The sequence below is a fragment of the Musca autumnalis genome, unplaced genomic scaffold, assembly GCF_047663935.1.
Source record: "Musca autumnalis isolate F117 unplaced genomic scaffold, ASM4766393v1 scaffold_4, whole genome shotgun sequence".
NCBI classification, from domain to species: Eukaryota; Metazoa; Arthropoda; class Insecta; order Diptera; family Muscidae; genus Musca; species Musca autumnalis.
Genome location: NW_027411977.1, coordinates 93349874 through 93374855, shown reverse-complemented (window position 1 = coordinate 93374855; position 24982 = coordinate 93349874). Strand labels below are relative to the sequence as shown.

Sequence of the window (24982 nt, the reverse complement as noted above, 5' to 3'; positions counted from 1 at the left end):
TCTGGAACAGATTAATTAAAATTATTATAAACACAAATATTTATAAAAAATAATGTGAATATTTCAACATTCCCCGAAAATTCCAGTAGACACATAAGTAAGTACACAAAATTATATACATAATAATTATGGAAATTCGAATTTTCGAAATTCATTACATAACTCAATCTACGCGACATTTACGGACCGTGGCTCTTAAATATTTTTGTTAAGAGCCATAAACATTCATTAAAAAAATTAGTCATATTTTTAAGCATTCATTAAATTCATTGAACAATATAAGGATGTGATAAAGGAATGTGTTAAACATACATATATTTTAAGGAAAAGGGTAAGGGAAGTAGTTGGGGGAAAATCATTCTCAAGTGTTGTGTGTGTATATAATTTTTAACACATACATATTAGTTTGTGTAGTGTATTATTAAATTGTAAATTATTGAAAAAGAAACACACATTGTTTCTCATTCAAAAAACATTAAACAGATATTATATTACATATACAAATATGTTCGTAGAAAACATTTATTTAAGTTATCCTACATTGTGAGAGCAAAATCAATCAAAATTATGTAGAAGCAGAAAAATGTTGTTTAGTCTATCATTTAAACGGTACCGAAAGAATCTTCAAGCAATCGATCAATTTTTGTGAGGGACGTACCAGAAGCTGTTGTCCGATAGAGTCCTTCTTCAAACATAACGTACGTTTGGGAGAAATATTACGATGTGAAAAGATTTTACCGAAGTTAGTCAGCTCTTTTGATTACCGATTATCTCAGGAAATATACCCTGGCCCACGAAAAAAATCCTTCCGTCGCAATAGGGACCGTGACAAGAAAATGCTGCAAAAATTTCAAAACGATCCAAGGCATGATCTTAAGCTGGACTTCCGGGATAAGTTTTGAAACTTTATGGGGGAGGTACCAGAAGGAGTGGACCGATATAGTCCATATTCGAACCTGATCTATGCCTGGAAAAATATTACGAGAAACAAATGTTGTACCAAATCGATTGACCCGTATAATAGTTGTGGGGGAAGTATCGGAAGAGTGATCCATATTACAAGTTGATATATGTATGGGTGGACAAAGTATTGATAGAACCAAATTGAGAGCCAGCTTGCTCTAGCCAGACAGACGGACGAACAGGGCTAAATCGACACCAAATTTCGATTATATATATTTTGGTCGTACTTTTGGCCTAAAGGCAGAACGTATTAAAATACAAGAAATGTTCCGAGATACAGACTCCGAAACACACACAACTGTTATATACGGAACATCTAATAAACAAAGCTTAACTCCATCCCTACCTAGTGGGGCGCGGGTATGAAATTATAAAACACAATTTGCAGGAAAGGTTCGCACCCGATTCATTGTTATAAATAAAGTACTATAAGACAATATCGGAAAGCAGCAATCATATTACACAGCACACAGTGTCACGACCGTGGCCAAAATGATAAAAACTAAATACTTCGTTGAACAAATTTATTGATGGGGAGTGATAGAAAACATATTAATTAAGAAGAATCTGAATTTTGGTACTGATTGTGTTTTTTTTCTAAAATTAATAAATTATATTATGCGTTAATATTTAAAATTTAAAAGTAATGATCGCTGCAAAAATCTTTCCTAAGTTCTCTTGGGATGTAATAAACTTGGCTACACTTTTGTTTGCATGTAAATATGAATCATATGGTGTTTACATTTACCCAAACATGTATTACTAAGTTTAATAATTTTCTGAACCAAATTTTAAATTGAGTGGAGTGGGAAAAAATTGTATAAAAGTGTATATCGATATTTTTTGCTGTATGAGTAGTAAAAAGTGAGTACTTCAGCTGCAGAGGTTTGCAGACGAATGTGTCATTTCTCTTTTTCAGCGACCACCTCACTAAGAGGATACCCCCTTTTTTAACAAATCGTTTTGCGGTGTTGGCTATAGCGCGAAAACGAATGAACCGATCATATATTTTTGTGGGCTTAGTAAGTACCTAATAATCTTGCTTTAAAACGAGAGAATTTAAAAAATATCAATTTTAAAAAATCAATCAATCGAAAATCAAAATTCGAATTTTTACAAAAAATTTAACGTTTTTTGACCACTAATCGGTCAAAAAAAAAAAGAGGTTAAAGGAAATTTCACATATATGAAGGCAAGAGGCAACACTCAAAATACCCAAAATGAGGAGGCACGGTTCTATGGGGGGCTAAAGGAAGACGAGGACCTATACCGACATATTTCTGGTGGAAGGTTATAAGACCCCCAACGGAGACTTAATACCCAATTCTCAGCCATTTCGGTGTGATAATCAGGCTAAAACCGCCAAAATACCGAAAATCGGGAGGTGCCGTCCTATGGGGGCTATATGAAGGCGTGGACCTATGCAGACAAATTTCAAGGTGAAGGCATAATGCCCCTTACGAACACTAAATACCAAATTTCAGCAATTTCGGTGTAATAATGAGTCTAAAATCTTCAAAATACCGAAAATTGGGAGGCACCGTTGTATGGAGGCTATATCAAAACGTGGACCTAAGCCCACAATTCTCTGTTGGAATGTTTGATACCTTTGCTGAAGACTAACCACAAAATTTGAATACTTTCGGTTGGTCATTGTGTCTAAAACATTCAAAATACCGAAAATCGGGAGGTACGGTTCTATAGGGGCTATATCACAACGGGGACCGACCAACCCAATTTTTTGTCCTGAAGATTGTAAGTCAATAATAGATATGCGTACCAAAACTGATGCACCTACGACAACTCCTTCTATTTTTGGCCACAGTTAATATGAACTTGCGACATTGTGCGCATGGTGTCATTTTTTCTTTGGGTGTTGGCGAATGATTTGGTACCCAAACCATTTAACGACTGTTTGCAGGAAGTGGTCAATACATTAACATTGCGCTGACATCAATTGGTTATGTTGGACGTACCATGGTTTTGGTACCAAATCATTCGCTAACACCCAAAGAAAAAATGACACCATGCGTGGTCAAACTGACCACATCCGTTGTCGATAGTGTATCAACACCGTTTGTGGTCGACATTAGCATGCCGTTGTCAATTTGACAACGAGATGTTGTCAACGTTTTCAGGAATTGACAACGTACCGTGTTCAAATTGAGCACGAATGTGGTCGAAATTTAAAAATTGAGCACGCATGCGTTCATATTGAAATCATTCGTGGTCAGATTCAAAAAATGGTAAAAAAAAAGAAAAACAAAAAATATTGTGCACGCCTGTGCTCACTTTTTTCCTCTGTGAAGGACCCAGAGTGATATCCTATATTGTTTTCAAAAACGTGAAACATCAGACAAACGATTTAAGCGACCCGCAGAGACATAAGAAACTCTGGTAACGTACTTAGACTGTAAAGAGACTAATTCTTCATGTTGCCATAAAAAAGATGCTACAGAACCAATTCCAATGGTATTGAATTACTGATCCCTCAGTCAGAATGTGGTCTAGGCAGTAGGGCGATCAGACATAATACCCAACGGTCATTGTGGCCGTCATTCACAACGCTTGTCATAAGGCCTAATTTCACTTTGGTTCTTATCAGCATCCTATCAATGGTTACAAATTCTCTCTACATAAGGAAAGTTTTTGTTACAAACAGACTTAATGTTTATTGTGCAATATAACTGTTAGAATGTATAAAACTGTATTGGATCTTTTGACCCCGATCTGGAGTGCAGGAGTCGATGCTTAAACTATTTAAGAACAGTGGCCATACGATCATAAGATGTATGCACTAGCTAGTTAGCACTATCTGGCAAGCGAATGTCTCGATTTTTTCAGAAATCACCGATATTTCAACTTTCTGACCTATGGAAGAAACAAAGGTAGGCTACACGAACAAAATTCTCTGCCAATACAAATGCTCAGGAAGTATGGACTTCTAGACGAAAAAATATGTCGTTGTTATCCGTACTTCAAAACTGCTCTATAACTTACAAAACAATGCTCTCTCTAACACCCTTGAACTGCTCTTAAGCCAAAATTGTTGAATTTTTTTGTGGAGAGGAACCGAAAGAAGTATGTCAATATGATTCATATTCTTAGTTAATTGACATTTGGTTCCTTTTTAAGCTTTATTCATGAGAAAAAAAATGAGAGTCCCATATGAAAATAACAATATCATTGTAATTGGGACCACAGCGGCTAACACAGTTAAAAATTAATTGGGGTCCATTTGAGTGACGTTTTTTTTAAAGATTTTTGTAGGAGAAGGAAATCCATTTTCGAACTTAAAATAAAATAGTATTATATACAAAGGTTGAAACCTATCGGTTACATTTTTTCGAGGGCTAGGGTGAGTAACATCTAACCTGACACAAATCATCTTCAAAATATCTGAAACCTGTTTGTTTTCAACGTATTTAGGGTCTAAAACCATTATTTCGATTAGGTACATTTTCGATCGTATCAAAGTCTGAGGATATAGAAAGATCAATAAGAAACTATAACAGAAATACTAAAAAGTTGTCCATTTGTTACGTGGAATATGTACTCCGAATTTTAATGAACAGACTGAGGTATAAAGCAGAAAACAAACCTTAAAACAAGTAAAAAAGCATTAAGTTCGGCCGGGCCGAACTTTTCATACCCTCCACCATAAAATATTCATTCCTGTCCCCAACTTTAAGTGAGTACGTTAAAATGTCAGATAATGTACATAAAATGCTTCATTCGGAAGGCCCTTTTTTATGGTGCCTATATCTAACTGTTGACAATTTTTGGTGGGCTAGAAATTGGGAGGTACTGTTATATAGGGGTTATAATAAAACATGGACCTATGTTGACAGTTTTTGATGGGAGCCTTTAATGTCAAATAACTCCTAATTCGGTTAAAAAATTTAGCTAGAATCCTCAAAATATCGAAAATCGGTACATAACGTGGGAACTTCAAATGTCATTAACAGCTAGTTCGGAGGTATCTGGGCTATACGAAAATATGAACTTAAATGAACAATTTTTGTTGCAGAATTTTTGTTGACTTTTAAATTTCAAATTACAGAAAGTTCGTCCAGAAAATAAAGCTAACCCTGCGTTTACAAATGCCAGTATTTGCAAGACAATAGCAAAAATACAAACCTTTTTCACAAATATATTTATAAATTTTTAAATATGTATAGAGAATAGTATGAATGTATTGGTGAAAATGGTTTGTACCTTTGCTATTGTCTTGCCAATACTGTCTTTGTGTAAACGCCTAGTAAGGTACGGAAAATCGGGAGGTTTGTTTTGGGGCTATACAAAAACATGGACCTACGTTCGGTTAAACATTTTAAGTAAAATCCTCAAAGTACCGAAAATAGGGAAGTATTGTTATATTGGGGCAATGTTGAAAATTGTTGATGCAGATGTGTGGTGACCACTACAACTTTCAAATGTCAAATTACAGTTAGTTCTGTTAAAAATTGTAGCTAAAATTGCCAAATTACTGAAAAATGGGAGGTACCGTTACATGGGAGCTATATCCGAACATGGACCTATGTTGACAATTTTTGATGGAGAGGTGTTGTGACCACTAAGAACTTCAAATGTCAAATTACTGCTTGTTCGGTTTAATATTGTAGCTAAAATCATCAAATTACTGAAAATCGGGAGGTACCGTTATATGGGGGCTTTCTTGACAATGATTGGTGGAGAGATGTGGTGACCACTAAGAATTTCAAATGTCAAATGTTCAAATTACAGATAATTCGGTTAAAACTTGGTGGTAAAATTCTCAAAATACCTGAAATCGGGCGGTAACGTTATATGGGGGCTATACCAAAACGTGGACCTATGTCCACAAGTTTTGTCACATAAGTTTATTGACATTTAAGAACTTCAAATGTCAAATTATAGCTAAATCGGTCTGAAAATGTAGCTAAACCCGTCAAAATACCGTAAATCGGGGGATACCGTTATATGGGGGCTATACCAATACGTGGACCTATGTCCACAACTTTTGTTATATAAGTTTATTGACTTTTAAGAACCCCAAATGTCAAATTATAGCTACATCGGTCTGAAAATGTAGCTAAAAATGTCAAAATACCGCAAATCGGGGGGTACCGTTATATGGGGGCTATACCAAAACGAGGACCTATGTCCACAACTTCTAATTTATAAGTTTATTAACATTTAAGAACCCTAAATGTCAAATTATAGCTACATCGGTTTGGTAATGTAGCTAACAACGTCAAAATACCGCAAATCGGGGGGTACCGTTATATGGGGACTATACCAAAACGTGGACCTATGTCCACAACTTTTGTTATATAAGTTTACTGATACTTAAGAACCCTAAATTTCAAATTATAGCTAAATCGGTCTAAAAATATAGCTAAAAACGTAAAAATACCGCAAATCGGGGGGTACCGTTATATGGGGGCTACACCAAAACGTGGACCTATGTCCACAATTTTTGTTATATAAGTTTACTGATACTTAAGAACCCTAAATGTCAAATTATAGCCAAATCGGTCTGAAAATGTAGCTAAAAACGTCAAAATACCGTAAATCGGGGGTACCGTTATATGGGGGCTATACCAAAACGTGGACCGATATAGCCCATCATCGAACTTGACCTGCCTGCAAACAAAAGACGCATTTTCCCAAAATTTCAGCGTCCTATCTCCATTTTTGTGGATGCTAGAGTGATTACCACAGACGGACGGACGGACGGACGGACGGACGGACGGACGTGCTCAGATCGACTTAGAATTTTACCCTGATCAAGAATATATATACTTTATAGGGTCGCAAATGAGTATTTCAATGCGTTACAAACGGAAAAACAAACTTAATATACCCTCCATACTATGGTGGAGGGTATAAAAGGATGTGTGTATTAGGCACAACTGTCAACTTTAACATCAGTGTGATGTACACTTTTGTTAACCGACTGTGACCCGGCAGATGTTGTCGCAAAGTAATCCACCGTCGGAGTAGTAATCCACTAACGAAATTGATCCTACTAACTAGGGTCACGCAAAACAAATCTCGCAATTTTGACGATTCCAGAAGAATTTTTAATAGTTCCCGAATTATGAATCTGAACTTGGCAGGTAGCACCATGGGACCGATTTACTGAAACAGCTACAGATGACTATTCAAAAATTAAATTAAGTTCGGCTGGGCCGAACTTTTATACCCTCCACCACGAATTGCATCGAAGTAAGATGGAAAAAAAAATATAAAAGTACTAACGGCATGTTTCACAATCAAACAGAAATTGTGTACAATAACAGGAGTTTGGTAGTCCTTCGAACGAATATGAATTCGAACTGTCTTAGAGAAACTGGCCATGAGCTCTTCTGACACGTCAAGCTTTTGTAGCCCCAAGGAAGATTAAATACCAAAATTTTACGATGTGATAATGAAACGTCCTAGGAATAAAATAAACTTCTGTACCAAATTATAACGCTCCATCGTAAATATACCACACATTTTATTCCCTCTAACCCCTTCTCTGCTTCATAATTAATAATTTTGCTCTCAATGTAGAATATACTTAAATATTTTTCTCAATATGTACAAAAAATTTCAATCAAAATTTCTACCATTCCACATAAAAAACATAGATTGTTGAAATTCAAAACATTTAACACAGAATCAGTGTAAAGGAACTAAGGACATTCCTATTTTTTTTTTACACAAAAAACAAAAACAGCAGCAATAACGCAAGACAAAAAGGAAATTGCATTCCAAAATTATGTGTGTATGTATGTGATTTAATTCCAACCTTATCTTCATGATGATAACGATTCTCTGTTGTCGAATATGATTCTTGTTTGTCTTCTGTATCCGCTGCATAACCATTTGTTTTGGGCATGGGGGCCTGGAACGATTTGAATGTGGTACGTAATGTATTTTCATCGGATTCACTGCCGCTGCACTTCCAGCGATCACTTTCATAATCACTTTCATTGGGTGTTTGCAATTTATTGGGAACAACTGGCGGGGGTGGTTTATAGATCGGAGCTTGTTGTGGTGTATCGGTGGGCGTTAGGGGTAATACGGTGGGCACAGATTGTGGCAAGACATTGGAGGGTCTTGATTGTATCAATTTCTCCTCGATTATCTTTTCCATGGTCTCGACAATAGATTGGCGTTGCTGTAGTTGGGGACCCTTGGGAGCAAAACACATTTCGGGTGGGGTGCCTGGTTGCAAATCGATATCTTCAATGGGTGTCTTGGGACGAGCGGCCGGTTTTGTGGCTTGATTTACCAATGAGGGAGCCCTTAAATCGTGACTGCTGCCACCCAAACCGGTGGCATGTGTGGCACTGGGACTCCACAATTTTTCCATACGTAAACCTTCCAACGAGGGTTTAGGTGTACCGGGCTTGGGAGGGAATATTGGTACACCACCATGTGGGGGTTCTTTGGTATTGACGGGCATATCTTCCAATTGCTTGATTCTTTCATTGATGGGGGGATTTTTGGGTTTCGTTTGGTTTTCGGTATTGGGAACAAAACACATTTGTGGCGGTGAACCACGTCTTAAAGTGCGATCTTCGACAGGTTCTTCATCTTCTTGTTGATTGGCTAGGGGAACGGGCTGAGTGCCACTTTGTATGACTTTATCGATTTTCTTGAAATACTCAAAGGATGAGGTTTTCTTCTCTTCATTGTCAATCACACATTGGGGTTCCATGTCATTTGTATCCACAAAGGTCACATGAGGCTTGGCGGGGTTCGATGCTACTGCGGCTGCAACAGCTGCTGGCGCTGAAGGGTGGAAAGGAGTGGCTACCCCACCGAAATGTGTTGCTGGCATGGGATTAGTTGTTGGCAGTGTGCTACTGTGATCGGTTACATCCACATTAGTTCTGGTCAGGCGATCGGGCAAATCAGAGTAATTGGGTTTATGTTCTAGACGCATTGTTGCCTCGGTGGTGCAACGATGCTCAGTTATAATCTTGGACTCGGATAAGCCATGCCTGTCGCTTGATTTTTGGCTTTCGATTTGTTGGGATTCAAACGACAGTGGTTCCTTGTTAAACTATAAAGTTGGTGGCAGTTACAGAGAGTGAGAGAAAGACACACACACAAAGACGGATGTAAGCACAATGTTAAGTTGATTTGTTGGTTGTTGTGTGTTTGTTGTTGTTACAGTTAATGTTTATTTGTAAAGGAATCCAGGTTTGGTTTGTTGTGGTGTTGTTGTTGTTTGGATTTTTCAGGAAATACACATCCAAATTCGGTGGGTTTGGTTTTTGTTTTGGTACATTCAGACATTGATTGAGATATTTCAAATATTTGTTGATCGTTTCATTAAGAGGGAATTTTTTTATTAGTATACCCAGGTGCATGTTTAAAATAAAAACACGCACATTTTTTTATGAAAGAATAAAAATAAAGAAAAAGTGTTTTTTTTACCATAGTAAGATAGTAGTTTCAGCAGTAAATTTATCATATTTTATATAAAAATTATTTACTTAAACTAAGTTCAAAAAAATATAAAGAAAAAAAAACTATGCTAAAAATAACATATTTACGCTTTCTCTCATTTCTTTATATATCGATAGGCTTTGTGTCTTTTCAATTTCAAACTTACTTCAGTGGTGAATGCATCGGGTCTCTCATAGACGACTGTCTTGACTACCTCTTGCATGCGTTCTGGTGTTGGTTCCAGAACAGCACAATCCGCTATGCTCTTGGCTTCGCCAGCGGCATTGGTGGCTTTGACCATGTACTTGCCAGAATCGCTAATTTGGCCTGTTTTAGAAATGTGTATATTGTATAATTGTGGGAGGTTAGTTTAATAATTAAAATTGTATGGTTTTTTTAGGTTATATAAGTGGAACTCTTGAGAGTATATCTAAACAATTTGTTTTTGTTGTTGGCTTCCAGCATACTTACCCTTTTCAATGATCAATGTATGACTGTTGCCATTTTCAAGGAGTCTATGTTGTGATAAACCTGCTTCGGCCAACGGTTTGTCGTCCTTCATCCAGACGACCGATGGTGCGGGTAAACCAGTAACCTCGACTTCCATGACGATTTTCTCATTTTTCTTCATGACTTGGGCTTGCAAACGCTTGCCAAAGACAGGAGGGAAAATGGTTTCTGCAAGGAGAAAACAAGAAATACAATAGTTGATTAGAAAGACGTTCGCATGTGCATGTGTAGGTGAATAAAAATTACGTACTAATAAACACTAGTGATATGGCTCCCTATGGATACATGCAAGGAAGTTGACAGATATAGCCCATCTTCAAACTTGATCTAAGTTTGGAAAAAATATTTCGAGGAACAAATTTTGATCCAAATCGATTAATTCTTTCGAAAGTTATCGAGCGCCCAGACGCACGGATTAGGGCTTAATTGACTCCACATTGTCGGATGAGGCAAGTGTACATAGTCTCATAGCCGTATTCAAGTGTACATAGTCTCATTAACCTAGGCTTAGGAGTATAAAAATGTTCTTCGTAACAAGTAAAGTGGTGGGTCGACTTTGTATACCCTAAATTATATTGGAACCAGATTTCAGCCATTTCGGTTAAAATTTTAACAAGTAAAAAAGTATCAGTCGGCTGTGCCAACAGAGTTATACACTCAGCCTACAGATTAAAACTCTCATCTACGGACAGGTCGATACAATTGTTGAACTTTTGTGGGGGAGGTAACATAAAGAGGAGATCGATATTGGCCATTTCAGAAGTAAAACTAAATTTGGACAAAATATTAGGAGATCCATCGTTTGGACCAATTTGGTTGCCCGTTCAAGGGATATCGTGCATACCATTTTAGGAAGTTGTTGTCAATCTTCGACCTGAAACTAAGTTTGAACAAGTAAAAAAGTATCAGTCGGCTTTGCCGACAGAGATATACCCTCAGCCTGTGTATATTGAAATTTTTTTTTCCAAAAAACGGGCGTTTGAACTAACAAAAATGTTGATTAGGATTTAATATCAAAAGTTTTGCGGAGGAGATACTAAAAAGAATGGATCTCCAGCCACTACATATAGTACCATAGGGGTTTTTTAGAACTTCAGCGAATGCAAGTTGCTTCAACAAAAATCAAAGTGATTCGAAAGCAGGTCTTAAAGTGAACATGTATCCGAAATTTTGAGTGGGAGGTACCGGATGGAGTGGACAAATATAGTCCATATTTGAACCTGATCTATATCTGGTAGATATATTAGGATGTATAAAGTATGGACCAATTCGGCCACTCTCTTCAAGAGTTATCGTACGCACAATTTTTCCGAACATTTTTGAACTTTTGTGGGGGAGGTACCTGAAGGAGTGGACCGATATGGCTTATCTTCGAACTTAAACTATGTTTGGATAAAATATTACTAAATCCAAACTTTGGACCGAATCGAGAGTTATTTTGCCCTCCAACCTCCTCACACGGTGTTATAGGGGTTTTTTGCAACTTTCAGGCTATTTTCTCAGGAAGTATGGACTTGCCCCTGATGAAACTTATACCGTCGTATGGAGGGCAGTGAATACAAGTTGCTAGAGCAAAAATCAAAGCGATTCGAGAGATGTTCCTAAACTGAACTTTTCCAAAATTTTGTGTGGGAGGTACCCGACGGAGTGGACCGATTGAGTCCATATAAAACCTGATCTAAGTCTGGTACACGCTCCACGATGGGTAAAGTATAGACCAAATCGGTTACACCCTTCAAGAGTTATCGTGCGTACAAATTTTCCGAACATTTTCGAACTTTTGTGGGGGAGGTACCGGAAGGAGTGGACCGATATAGCTCATCTTCGAACTTAAACTAAGTTTGGAAAAAATATTACGAAAGCCAAAATTTGAACCGAATCGGTTCATCCCTTCGAGAGTTATCGTGCGCTCCAGCCAGCCAGACAGACGGACGGACATTGCTCAATCGACTCCAAATTGTCTGAAACACATTTCGTCCAAACATACTTGGGGTCTAAAACCATTATTTCGATGAGGCACATTTTGCCCGTATGAAAGTGTATATACCCTTCATAGCCTAAAGGCTGAGGGTATAAAAAGCATTTACCGTCGTAATTGAGGCTGTGAATGCAAGTTGCTTCAACAGAAATCAAAGTTATTCGACAGCAGGTCTTAAAGTGAATTTATCCAAAATTTTGTGTTGGAGGTACCCGAATAAGTGGACAAATATATCCCATATTCAAACCTAACATACACATGGCAGATGTATTAGTATGTGTAAAGTATGGACCAAGTATGGAACACTCCCTTCAAGAGTTTTCGTGCGCACAATGTTTCCGAACATTTTTAAACTTTTGTGGGGGAGGTACCTGAAGGTGTGGACCGATATGGCTTATCTTCGAACTTATACTAAGTTTGGACAAAATATTATGAAGGCCAAATTTTGAACCGAGTCTGGAGATCCGTTCTAGAGTTATCTTGCGCTCCAACCACTAAACACGGCGTCATAGGGGCTTTTTGCATTTTAGGCTATTTTCTCAGGAAGTATGTACTTGCTCTAGATGAAACTTGTACCGTCGTATGGGGGACAGTGAGTACAAGTTGTTACAACAAAAAACAAAGCGATTCGAGAGCTGTGTGGGAGGTACCCGAAGGAGTAGACTGATTGAGTCCATATTGGAACCTCATCTAAGTCTGGTAGAAATGTCATGTACAAAGCATGGACGAAATATGTTACTGCCTTCAAGAGTTATCGTGCGCACAAATTTTCCGAACATTTTCGAACTTTTGTGGGGGAGGTACTTGAAGGAGTGGACCGATATGGCCCATCTTCGAAATTAAACTAAGTTTGGACAAAATATTACCAAAGCCAATTTTTGGACCGAATCGATCGATCCATTCGAGAGTTATCGTGCGCTCCAGTCAGCCAGCTAGACAGACGGACGGACATGGCTAAATCAACTCCAAATTTTCTGAAACGGATTTCGTCCAAACATACTTGGGGTCAAAAACCATTATTTCGATGAGGCACATTTTGCCCGTATGAAAGTGTAATGCACTCGTTAGCATAAATGCTGAGAGTATAAAAATACCGAAAATTGCTAAGTACCGTAATAGGGGTGCTATGTCAAAACGTGGACGTATGTATGTGCACAATTTATGGTGAAGAAGTTTTAACCAATGAGGGCCATAAGTGCAAAGTTACAGTCTCTTTAGACCGAAAATGTAGATAAAAGCGTGAAAATACCTGAAATAGGTAGGTACCGTTGTATGGGGGCTATACCCAAATGAGGACCTACATTTGTTAGAGGTGATATTTGTGGACTTCTAGGAACAATAAATTACAATTAACAGCCAATTAAGATCGAAAATGTAGATAAAAACTTTAATCTGCCTGAAATCGGGTGGTACCGTTATATGGGCGGCATATCCAAACGTGGACCTATGTAGACAGTTTTTTGTGAAAATGCTTTCTTAGCTCTGTAAACGCAAAATCGATAGTTACAACCAATTCGGAGTTCGATAGTTACAACTAACTTCAAAATCCCTGAAAATGACGCGTCGGGCTATACCAAAACGTGGACCTATTTTTTACCTCAGGAAACACAAAATACCAAAATACATGGCTATATCGATTAGAGATGGACTCGTGTCACGATCGTGACACTAAACAGGAACAACTAAATTTTTGTGTACTTCATAAAGTTTGGTGTTTAGTGTCAACATTTGTGACACGTGCCCCTCTCTGATATCGATATAGAATTGCACGCTGATCAGGGGCGTGTGTCACAAATGTTGACACTAAGCACTAAACTTTATTAAGTACTAAAAAACTTAGTTGTTGTTGTTTAGTGTCACGATCGTGACACGAGTCCATCTCTAATTCATATAGCCATGTCCGTCCGACTGTGGAAATTACTCTAACGGATTGAAGTAGTTAGATACTATTTTGGTGAAATCTATTGTAAATCCGAAGAACTCTTAGTCTTGAAAATGGGCAATATATGTAGATCCACGTTTTGGTATACCCCACACAAAGGAGGAGTTACAAACGGAATGACAAAAGTGGGTGGGGCTTTCCGGGCTGAATGGTAATTTTTAGATTTTTTGATCTCATATTATAAAAATTACAAACGAATAAAAATATTCAAATGAAACTTAACTTTAATTTCAAGGTTTTGAGAATTATTTGATGAAGATTTTTCCGAAACATTTTTTTACAAAAACAAATGCAATGCCATTCGATTGATTTGCTTCCGCCAACAAAAAAATTCTTTTTCGATTTCAAGTGGCTTAAACCACCTGCCGTAAGCCATCAATCGGAAGCAACGGCATATGTATTTTGACAAGTATTTTTCACATTATGTCATGGGATTGGTTTCGCTGATACTGTACAGTTGGAATTTTCATATCTAAAACTAAATTTACTCATATGTATCCATGTATCAATGTGTTTTTTCTTCTATAATTTTCTAATAAACATGAAAATATTTTTTTCTTTTTTGCTCCAATCTTATTCATAACAAATCGAATGTGTGTCACTATTCTGATATATGTATAGATGTGAAAATCTTTATGTATGTATTTGTATGGGAATACAAATTTAACGCATCATCGAGTAGCACTTGGTTTCATTAAAATTTATATTTCGGACTACTTAAATTTGAGGAAAACAATTAATGTCGCTGTTGTCGCACTGTCCGCCTCCATGAAATTTTTCTTGGTGTTCATTAGGCTAAGTAAACGTAAAAGTTGGTAAAGATGACATACATTTGTGCTTATGATTGGTTGGTGGTGTTAAGATGGGGGGAACATTTCAAGGACAATTGTTAGAGCCACCGCCATATATTATAGAAAACAGAAACAAATTGTATCAGTTGCTGCTTATAATGATTGGTTATCATGACAACGATCACACAGCCTTGCTAGTTTTGACTGGTGATCCATAAACATTACGGGATCAAACAAAATAAATTTCTGGGCATAACACAGAATCAATTTTTTTACTTTAGATTTGCTTCTATGAAATTTGTTGTTGAATTTGTTGGGTGTAGATTTTGTTTTGGCATTGTGCCATTTTTTTGTCTTAAAATGTTGTTGTTTAAATTCATGTCAAAGAATTTTGGAAATCTAAGTCAAACAAACTGTTCACCAGACGACACTAGCTGCAAATGCATGACAAGTGAAGCCCTCCTTTTACATAAGAAATTTTGTTGTCGCTGTTATTCTTGTTGTTGTTAATTATCAAGGTTAAATGCATGTAATGGAATTTTTGGTCAGAAATTCCAACAGAAGGCCAAAATGTCTTAAAAGCCTAACAAAATAAAAAAAGAAAGAGATTGCTATAGCGGGGATTGAACATTTTCTATGAACATTTTCTATGAAAAATATTTATTTTTTAACAAAATAAATCAAGTGAATTTCAAAAGAACAACACCAACAATAGACATTTTCACAGCTATAAATAAAAATGCTTAAAATTCATATCGTTATTCGCTGGTGATCATTATATACTGGAGAGGAGCAAGTGCTTGCCAACACACTGGTTCTAGAAATAAAAACGAAATCTCGGATAAATAAACTTTTCATGTTTTCATGTTTTTTTTTTTGGGAAAACTAGAAATCTCTTTGATTTTTTTTATTTTATGGGCCATATTTAAGACTTTTAGTATTTTTTGATGAAAACAGCTGAGATATATCCCCCTCCTGTAACCTAGAAAAAAAGCAATCCTATATGTGGATCTTATCCAAAAGATTTAAAGCGAATATTTCATGTCAATAGGGAACTCCGTATGCTAAATAACAGGTAATTCGGTTGAAAATTAGTCTAAAATATTTTAATTACTCAAACCGCTACATAGGAGGTTACATGGACGATTTTACTAAAGCATGGAAAAATAACAATATTATCAGGCATGTCGCAGAAACCAATTCCGATCGAAAGTGGAATCGATTCCGTATTTAGCTTCTTCAGAAACCGAAAAACGAAAAAAAATGTCGGATTGAAACCACTTTTGGTTTCTCAAGTGGAATTTGATTTTTTGGAAACATATCACTTTAAAACACTGCATTTTATCATTTTATTAAAAAAATTAACACATTTCCATTATTTCTCAATCAACGAAACCAATTACACTAGTAGGGTTTTGTCCTGTCAGATCCAGTTCGGATTTTATGGCCTCATCTAAACCAGACTAAATCTACACTTTTTTGCATTTATCAAGCCTTTATCTCAGAAACGAATAGGAATTTGGCCTTGCTGTCTTTAGCAATATTGTAGCCCTAAACTAGTTGAACTTTTTTGAAAAAACCACATAAGAAAAACTCCATTTAGGGCATCAAAATCTATAAAATATAGAAAATTTTACATAATTCCTGAAATTCTGGTCAGTATCGGCTAAACTATTAGGACTTGAACCAAGTAACCTTTTGCAAAAATCTTCCAAATAAAGTTTTCAACAATTCTTTAGAATATTCTGAAAGTCTAAAATGCTTACTTCATGTTGTTTCACTGGTATTTTGCATCATATCTTTTACTACACGTATTTCAAACACAGTTCACACCAAGACACAGTGGTCCCACTTGTATGGAAAAGAGTGCCAAAAATAGTTCTAATACAGCTACCGCCTCCAAATTTTAAACATAGGTTTACAACAAGCCAAAAAGATAGAAAACCATTTTTAGTGGATGTAGGTCCACATTTCGGTATAGCTCCCATAGAAAGTTACCGCCCGATTTGTGGTATTTTGACGATTTTGGCCAAATTCTGAGATAATAAACTACAACCCTGCAAAAAATATTCAATGTAGGTCCACGTTTAGGTATAGCCGCCATATAAATGTACCCTCAGATTTTCGGTATTTTGACAATTTTAGCGAAATTTTCCAACTGATTTGGCTGTAATTTGGCATTTTGAGTTATGAGTGAACAAAATACCTCCTTGCCAAAAATGGTCAATATCGGTCTACGTTTAGGTATAGCCCCCATATAAACGTACCTCCCGATGTTCGGAATTTTGACGATTTTACCCACATTTTCCAACCGATTTGGCTGTAATTTTGCATTTTGAGTTCTGAGTGAACAAAATACCTCCTTGCCAAAAATGTTCAGTATAGGTCCAAGTTTAAGAATAGCTCCCATATAAACTTACCTCCCGATTTACGGAATTTGACGATTTTACGGGCGTGGTATAAGAGGTTTAACATAGCGGGTGGCAGATGGGGGCAGCTGGACTTTTTTTAGTCGTAAACTAGAGACTTTTCCCTGCATTCTAAAAAAAATTCGAAACTCACAAATGCTCACAACATTAGTAAAACTCAACCTAAATTAATAGTAATTATATTAAAAATAGCAGAAAAGTCATTTATTAAGAATGTATTTTTAATGAAGTTAGAAAACGAATTATGAATTTTTTTTTTCGTAAAAATATTGCCAATGCCATCGCCTATAAGTTTCATTTTGAAAATTGCACATTTACCTCTCCAATTTTTTATAATTTTACTCATTACCTACGAATGCTTTACGGATGTGTTTTTCGTTTTTAAGGGCTCACATACAAATCACAACTTCTTCAACTTAACTTGGCATATAACAGCTGTTAATTTACAAAAATAAGGCTGGATGTTAAAAATTTGATATGTTTAGAGAATATTTATTTCAATCGCAATAAAATTTGTCGCCATCACTTTTTCGATTTTTGTCCACGGGCGGAACCACTGTGCAACAGTTTGTTCTCGCATTTCGGATTTCACCACTTTATTGACATATTTATTAAATAGTCGTTGAAAAATATGCTGAAAGCAACGGGATTTTACGACAATGACATGTTCTGAAGAGTTGTATATTACATTCCAAGGAATATTTTTCCAAAAGAAAATATTCCGAAAAATTAACAGTTTTGGAGATACGGTGCGAAATGTATAAAAATTCTGGCATTTTTGCATATATTTTGAAATTTGAGGCAACAAATGTAGTTTTTCTAGTTCATTATTTCTCCAAATGTTTTATTCTTGTCATTACCTACAAATTTTCGCATTGGTTTCAGAGATATAGCCCCGAATTTCTTTAAAAACTCAATATTTAACCATGTTTAGATGGGGCCATAAAATCCGAGCTGGATCTGACACAACAAAACCCAACTAGGGTTTTTTGTCGTTTGGGTCCGTGCTTTCAAAAAATCCTCAGTTCGAATTGTTTGCACAAGATCACCTTAAAAATGTTGCACAGTGTTATTAACAAAGTATTGTCACATAATTTTTTTTCGTGAAAATCGCTTTTTTCTTCAAACAGAAATGAACCAGTTGTAAAAACTAAACAATCTGGCATTACGAGTGATAAATTAAAGCAAAGACAAAAGAGAACAAATGAAGAAAGAACTCAAACAATGTATTTTTCAATGTTATGTTTTTGCGTCTCAATTACAGAAACAATAGAAAAATTGAAAATCCAATAAAAATTAACTTTCTTTTCGCACAAAAAAAGCTTTCTTTAAACACAATATTTTCACAATTCCCATTTCTACAGTGTTTTCTAATCATATGTTTTTGTTTTGTTCCTTCTGTTTCCTGACATATTTATTTAGTATAAATATAAATATAAGTTTTTTGGAATTCACCAAAACGATCGAAATCTGAAGAAGCAAAAACAAAAACGATCGGTATAAAATTGAGGAATAAAAACCATTCCGATCGGAATCTGCGACATGCCTAATTAACAAAGTATTGCCACATTGTAAATTTGTAAAAACTAAACTATCTGGCATTACTAATGATAAATTAAAGCAATGATAAAAGAAAACAAAAGAAAAAAAAAGAACTTAAACAAGGTGATTTTTTGCGCCATAATTACAGAAACAATAGAAAAATTGAAAGTGCAATATAAATTAACTTTCTTTTCGGGCAAAAGGCTTTCTTTAAACCCAATATATTCACAATTCCCACAGTGTTTTCTAATCATATGTTATTGTTTGGTTTCTTTTGATTCCTCTAATGTTGCCATATTTATACTAAATAATGCGATTTTCGAAATTCATCAAATCTATCGAAATCTGAAGAAGCTAAAAGAAAACGATCGAAATGAAATCACGGAATTGATATCATTCCGATCGGAATATGTGACATGCCTGATAGTAAATGTCTTGGTGAGGGTTGCGTGTGTAGAGAAAAGAGATATTTTAGTTAATATATGTACAGTCCACTTAATGTTTTTATTTAGCATTTATTCTAACGAGGGTATATACACTTTTATACGGGCAAAATGTGCCTCATCGAAATAATGGTTTTAGACCCCAAGTATGTTTGGACGAAATGTGTTTCACACAATTTGGAGTCGATTGAGCAACGTCCGTCTGTCTGTCTGGCTGGCTGGAGCGCACGATAACTCTTGAACGGATAAACCGATTCGCTTCAAACTTAGTTTAAGTTCGAAGATGGGCTATATCGGTCCACTCCTTCCGGTACCTCCCCCAGAAAAGTTCGAAAATGTTCGGAAAATCTGTGCGCACGATAACTCTTGAATGGAGTAGCCGATTTGGTCCATATTTTGCCCATCGTGAAATGTGTACCAGACTTAGATAAGGTTTCAATATGAACTCAATCGGTCCACTCCTTCGGGTACCTCCCACACAAAATTTCGGAAAAGTTCAGTTTAGGGCCATCTCTCGAATCGCTTTGATTTTTGTTTTAGCGACTTGCATTCACTGCTCTCCATACGACGGTACAAGTTTCATCAAGGGCAAGTCCATACTTCCTGAGAAAATAGCCTGAAAGTTGCAAAAAACCGCTATGACACCGTGTGAGGTGGTTGGAGCGGATCTGCCAATTCGGTCCAAAATTTGGCCTTAGTAATATTTTGTCCGAACATAGTTTAAGTTTGAAGATAAGCCATATCGGTCCACTCCTTCAGGTACCTCCCCCACAAAAGTTCAAAAATTGTTCGCACGGTAACTCTTGAAGGAAGTGGCCGAATTGGTCTATACTTTACACATTCTTATGTATCTACCAGATATAGATCAGGTTGAAATATAGACTATATTTGTCCACTCCATCCGGTACCTCCCATACAAAATTTCGGATAAGTTAACTTTAAGACCTGATATCGAATGACTTTGATTTTTGTTGAATCAACTTGCATTCGCTGCCTCAATTACGATGGTAAAAGTTTTTTAGGGGCAAGTCCATACTTCTTGAGCAAACAGCCCGAAGAGTGTATGGCATCATATGTTGTGGCTGGAGATCCACTTCCATAACGGTCAAAGTCTATCCATTCCTTTTAGTATTTCCTCCGCAAAACTGTTGATCTTTAATCCTATTCAACATTTTTGTCGGTTCAAACGCCTAAAATTTTTATAACCCCTTAAATACATACGTATTTTGGGAAAAAAATTTTTCAATATGTATAGGCTGAGGGTATATCTCTGTCGGCAAAGCCGACTGACACCTTTTTACTTGTTAATATACAGTCCACTTAAAGAGAAGAATGGAATAAAGCACGATAACACTTTCCATTGCTGCATGGGGCATGTCATGGATGTAATCTATGCTACAGGCTGATAAGGATTTGTATCGAGTTTGTTTGCCACACATAATATAACAACGTGTGTCTATCATCTCTCTATTAGATTGTATGGCAGATGCGTGCGTAGACATATGTGGACTCTCCCCTTCTCTTCTACACACTAGTCTAGGTTAGGTTAAGTCATAGTTTACTACTCAGTTGCTAAGAATATTTTTTAAATCAATAAAATAGTGCATATAACGAATTCAACAAAGAAATACGTGTGTTTCTTTCCTAAACTAGATTCCAGTTTAACAATTACAACTGAAATGTTTCGAATTACATCCAACGAAAATTGTGTTTTTAAGACTATCCCAGCAAAGTTTGAAGGCATTTTTTGCATTGGTTTAAACGATTTCGTAAAAGATCCGATTTTTTCATCAGCATTTGAACCCATTCCATCGATCCAATAGAGATTAATTTTGTGTTTTTATTTATACACATTGTTCTAACTATATCAGATTAATTATTTACAATAGGCTTGATGTTGTCGGAGACTCGAAATTACAACCTACGTTGTTAAAACTCTTGTCGTAATGATAATGTCAATGCAAAGGGTTAGTGAAAATGACATGCCAAAGCATTGGTGTAAATAACATGCTTTGGATCCAAAAATGAATATCATCTTTTGTGGTCCACGCACATATAAAATTCATCGATGAAGATGCTAAAAAGATGACAGATCACTTGCACCCATGATTGAATGGCATCTTTGGCATGGAACATTTTGCTGGGTATGAGAAGGAGACTTAACCCATTATTTTAACAAGGGTATGTCACGTCCTTGGTTATTTTTCTGGTCACTAAAATAAGCAGTTAAATAAGTAGGTATGACTTTTAGTAACTACTTATTTTACTGGCCAAAAATAACCAATAACCATGCTATTGTTAAAATAATCAGTTCTTTTTAAAAATTGCTATGTGAATATCAACAGTTTGAAACATTTTTTTATGTTGGCCGATCAGACGTATACTCAGTAATCCCACTGTTCACAAGAGCCAAGAGCGTATTTTCACGCCCAGTTCATTGTTGCCCTAAAAAACGAATCTTACAAAAATTTGAAAATTGGATCGGATTTTGATATAGCTATATACGGCCCAAAATACCCAAATTCAAAATCTAATTTGAAGATGATTTGTTGAGATCATTGTTCTGTGAGGCGGAAATACTTTTCTGTGGAAAACTTGGTGTTTTTCTTTATGGGAAAGCATTTGTTATTTTGTTTCTTATTTGGAATCCACCTTCATTCTCAGTTTGAAGATATAAATGTACGTGTTAAAAATTAAAAAACAAACTCTTCCCATTTGAAAACACTGTGTGCTATTTGTATGCAATAAGCCAAAAAATAATTTTATTACGAGTATATGAGAATAAAAAGAATCCACCCATTTAGACTATGTTATAAACAAAAATTTAAGAATCACCATCGGTCACCAACAACAACATCCTCAAATAAAAAAAAATCATTATCGTCATCACAATATGGAAATATTATATAAAATCTATCCAGAAGAAAATAAACATAAAAATCCATCGCAGATTCCTCTTGAATATTTTAGAACGTCAATGAGCTTAAAAACCGCACATAATATTTAAAATAAATGTAGAGAAGGAATAGGCTGTTTCCGTTAAAGCAGTATTATAAAATAAAATCCAATAAAAATGTGACACGCTTCGACATACTAAATGACGATGACAATTTTTATGGGTATAAAAATCGACATTTTATGACATTTTTGATCGTAATAAGTCGATATAAGTTGATTTATTTTTAAGAATTTTTTCAAAAATTTAAGGTTATTATGGTTCTATTTTGCAAGTTAATAAAAATATAAAAATGTAGTAACGTGTCTGAAGTATGTTTCTTTAATATAATTTGTTATTTTCTATGATATTTTCTCTGGAAAAAGCAATAACTTCACATGCTCTCTCAAGTCGAATCAATTGGGATACCTTTGAAGACTCCGACAGCTGTTTCGGTTGTTAGTTAGGTATTTTTTTGTGAAATACTTAATTTTCGATGAATTATGTTGGAGTCAATGAGAATAGATTTGTCCAGATATGCTTGAATCATGCAATACGAGTGAAATATGAATTAGAATTCTAATACAAATATTCAGAAGCAACGGTACTTCAAGATGATTCAATACTGTATATACTTCAAAAGCCTACCAGCAACATTTTCAGCAGTGAAAAGGCTCGTCTTGTTTAAAAATATAGTTGTTCGAATTTCGGAAGGTCCAAAGAAATTCTTAATGATGGCGTTTCTCAGATCACTTATCTATTCGAGCTATAAGCTTAGCACCTCGTAATAGTTATTCTAAACTATATAAGGTCAGTTTTTAGCCTAAGCGTACTCAGGACAGTTTGACATACGACTATATGCTGGGTTGTTTACAATGACTTGAATAAATCACTTTGCAAAAAAAAAAAATAGAATTTACTTGTGAACATTTTCGTCCGATCATTTTTTACAACTTCCGACGTGGATAATCACGGCAGGAGTGCATCGATCAAATTAAATCTTTATATGTCGATAAAGGACCATCCTATAGCACTATGAAATACTGGTTTAATGAATTCAATCGTGGCCGACACTCGCCAAAACAACGATGTTCGTGAGGGCGTTTTGCGAGGGAAAATTAAGCCGTGGGTGAACGGATAATGTAAGATCGCTATGTTATATACCGTGATATAAAGGCACCCTTTGGCATTTCTTTCACCAACTAAGATTTGATATTGCATGCACACCTGGCCGCAAAAATGGATTTTTCTCACTAGATCCAGCAAAATTTGTCAATCGCTTGCATTGCCTGTCACAGACGAATCTTGGATCTATGCAACAACAAACCAGGAATCGACCCTTTGGATCATCCAAAGCAAGCCAAATCGAACTACAATTTTTCATGGAACAAGACCTTCAAAGCAAATTGTCGCCTGTTTCTTCAGCAAAACTGATTGGCGACTATACGGCTTGAAAAATGTAAGACGGTTAATTCTGAGTGTTACACTATAATTTGTTTGCCTGAAGTCTCCTGAGAAATTCAAAAAACGAACAAGAGAAGACGAATAGTTCTGCATCATGCTAGCTCTCAGACATCGATTCAAACCAGCGCCTGTTTGACCGGACAAAACGTGAATTGATGAGTCATACGCCTTACAGCCCTAATTGGGGATCCAATGACTTTATTTGATTCCAGCACATCAAGAAAAAAAGGCGTGGTCAACGATTTTCGTCACCAGAAGATGCTGTAAAAGCGTTCAAATGCCATGTTTTGGAGGTATCTCAATCAAGCCACGGTAAACAACCCAACAAATGGTCGTATGTCAATTTGTTCTGTACGCTTAGGATAGAAACTGTCAAACTTTCCAAAAAAAGTCAAATGACGCCTGACGACACTGCGTGTTGCCTAGGCCAGAAGGTTTTCTAGTGCCCCTCGTAGACCCTATATGGTCTGAAACAGATTTTATCCAATTTACCATTTTTTTCGATGAAACACATCTTTGGCTTGAAAGTCCAGAAAAAAACAATGGAGAATTTTACCCGTGTTTTTGTTGATATGTCCAAATCTGTTAGTCAGTGAAAAATTAGGTCCACCTTTGGTGATACCCTCAGCATTTATGCTAACGAGGGTATATACACTTTCATACGGGCAAAATGTGCCTCATCGAAATAATGGTTTTAGACCCCAAGTATGTTTGGACGAAATGTGTTTCAGACAATTTGGAGTCGATTGAGCAATGTCCGTCCTTCTGTCAGTCTGTCTATTTTGGCTTTCGTAATATTTTGCCAAAACTTAGTTTAAGTTCGAAGTTGGGCTATATCGGTTCACTCATCCGGTACCTCCCCCACAAAAGTTCGAAAATGTTCGGAAAATTTACGCGCACGATAACTCTTGCAGGGAGTAACCGATTTGGTCCATACTTTGCCCATCCTAAAATGTGTACCAAACTTAGATAATGTTTCAATATAGACTTAATCGGCCCACTCCTTCGGGTACCTCCCACACAAAATTTCGGAAATGTTCAGTTAAGGGCCATCTCTCGAATCGCTCTGATTTTTGTTTTAGCAACTTGTATTCACTGCCCTCCATACGACGGTACAGTTTCATTAGGGGCAAGTCCATACTTCCTGAGAAAATAGCCTGAAAGTTGCAAAAAAAACCCCTATGACACCGTGTGAGGTGGTTAGAGCGCAAGATAACTCTAGAACGGATCTGCCGATTCGGTCTAAAATTTGGCCTTAGAAATATTTTGTCCAAACATAGTTTAAATTTGAAGATAAGCCATATCGGCCCACTCCTTCAGGTACCTCCCCCACAACAGTTCAAAAATGTTCGGAAAATTTGTTTATACGGTAACTCTTGAAGGGAGTGGCCGAATTCGTCCATACTTTACACATCCTAATATATCTACTTGATATAGATCAGGTTCAAATATGGGCTATATTTGTCCAATCCATGCGGTACCTCCCACACAAAATTTCGGATAAGTTCACTTTAAGACCTGCTATCGAATCACTTTGATTTTTGTTGAAGCA

The 24982-nt window shown here is 36.2% G+C and overlaps 1 protein-coding gene across 18 annotated transcripts in view; it reads right to left on the bottom strand.

Annotated features, from left to right (window-relative positions):
* Positions 1-24982, bottom strand: part of zormin — a 361202-nt gene that overhangs the window by 110603 nt on the left and 225617 nt on the right. For 11 of the 18 annotated variants that reach the window (XM_073982035.1, XM_073982031.1, XM_073982037.1 and 8 more), the window contains 3 exons: positions 9868-10074; positions 9563-9723; positions 7745-9007 (listed from right to left, as the gene is read on the bottom strand). In XM_073982035.1, the coding sequence (XP_073838136.1) occupies positions 7745-9007; positions 9563-9723; positions 9868-10074 (1631 nt within the window). The remainder of the gene's footprint in view (positions 1-7744; positions 9008-9562; positions 9724-9867; positions 10075-24982) is intronic. The other 7 variants (XM_073982044.1, XM_073982040.1, XM_073982043.1 and 4 more) reach the window with 1 other exon arrangement.